This window comes from Apteryx rowi, unplaced genomic scaffold, assembly GCF_003343035.1.
Source record: "Apteryx rowi isolate R43461 unplaced genomic scaffold, aptRow1 scaffold_3120, whole genome shotgun sequence".
NCBI lineage: Eukaryota > Metazoa > Chordata > Aves > Apterygiformes > Apterygidae > Apteryx > Apteryx rowi.
Genome location: NW_020449554.1, coordinates 1 through 1,473, shown reverse-complemented (window position 1 = coordinate 1,473; position 1,473 = coordinate 1). Strand labels below are relative to the sequence as shown.

Sequence of the window (1,473 nt, the reverse complement as noted above, 5' to 3'; positions counted from 1 at the left end):
GAGGGAGCTCAGACTAGTGGGCTCTCAGGTTCCCCATCTCTGCTGACAAAGGGGGAAGCCTGGCTTCCTGCTTCAACACGGCCTCTGGRTCAGATTCAAATGAAATATTCCTGAAGAGACTTGACATGAACCTGAAATATTTTTTAAAGAAAAAACAGAAAAACAAGAAAGAAAGAAATACAAAACACACAGCCCTGATGCCAGATACCGAGGAGCAGCTGCACAGTGGACAGTTACTGGTGCTGACATTGYACCCAATGAAYRAGTTTCCTCAGTGCATCTTTGAGCTCTTTGTTCCTCATGCTGTAGATGAGGGGGTTCATTGCTGGAGGCACAACCGCGTACAGAATGGCCACCACCAGATCCAGAGCCGGGGAGGAGATGGAGGGGGGCTTCAGGTAGGCAAAAAATGCAGTGCTGATAAACAGGCAGACCACGGCCAGGTGCGGGAGGCACATGGAAAAGGCTTTGTGTCGTCCCTGCTCAGAGGGCATCCTCAGCACAACTGTGAAGATTTGCACATAGGACAGCACAATGAAGATGAAACACCCAAAGAATAAACAGACACTAACCACAATAAGCCCAACTTCCCTGAGGTAGGAGTCTGAGCAGGAGAGCTTGAGGATCTGGGGAATCTCACAGAAGAACTGGTCCATTGTATTGCCTTGGCAGAGTGGTATTGAAAATGTGTTAACAGTGTGCAGGAGAGCATAGAGGAAACCACTGCCCCAGACAGCTGCTGCCATTTTGACACAGGYTCTGTTGCCCATGAGGGTCCCRTAGTGCAGGGGTCTGCAGATGGCAACAAAGCGATCATAGKCCATGACTGTGAGSAGATAATACTCTGCTGAGCAAAAGAAAAAGAAGAAAAAGACCTGGGCAGCACATCCTGAGTAGGAAATGGCCCTCATTCTCCAGAGGGAATTGGCCATGGATTTGGGGACWGTKGTGGAGATGGAGCCAAGGTCGAGGAGGGAGAGGTTGAGGAGGAAGAAGTACATGGGGGTGTGGAGGTGGTGGTCGCAGGCTACAGCTGTGATGATGAGGCCGTTGCCCAGGAGGGCAGCCAGGTAGATGCCCAGGAAGAGTGAGAAGTGCAAGAGCTGCAACTCCAGCGTGTCCGCAAATGCCAGGAGGAGGAACTCGGTATAGGAGCTGCTGTTAGACATTTGCTCCTTTGCAACACAGGGGGACTGTCTGAGGAAGAAGAAACATTGACAGGTTAGGGCAGACTTCTCTGAGCAAAGCTTTCTCATAACCTCCCACAAACACACACACACACACACACACACATTACCTCTCCCCATCTCAGCAGCAGCATCACTGACCTCTGTGGCTTGAGCTCTGGTTTGTGCTGGCCGAGTCTGACACAAGGAGTAGGGGCCTCTGCCCATGGGCTCCAGAGGAGTCAGCCCTGACCTACAGCACTGTGGACATGGGAACAGCGGTGACTAAAATCTATATTCCCAGTTC

At 51.2% G+C, this 1,473-nt stretch overlaps 1 protein-coding gene across 1 annotated transcript; it reads right to left on the bottom strand.

Annotated features, from left to right (window-relative positions):
- Positions 1-233: 233 nt before the first annotated feature.
- On the bottom strand, positions 234-1,172 carry LOC112968368 (olfactory receptor 14A16-like). Its single transcript, XM_026070578.1, has one exon. It carries the CDS (start codon positions 1,167-1,169, stop codon positions 234-236), a length of 936 nt encoding a protein of 311 aa, XP_025926363.1. The 5' UTR covers positions 1,170-1,172.
- Positions 1,173-1,473: the final 301 nt, after the last annotated feature.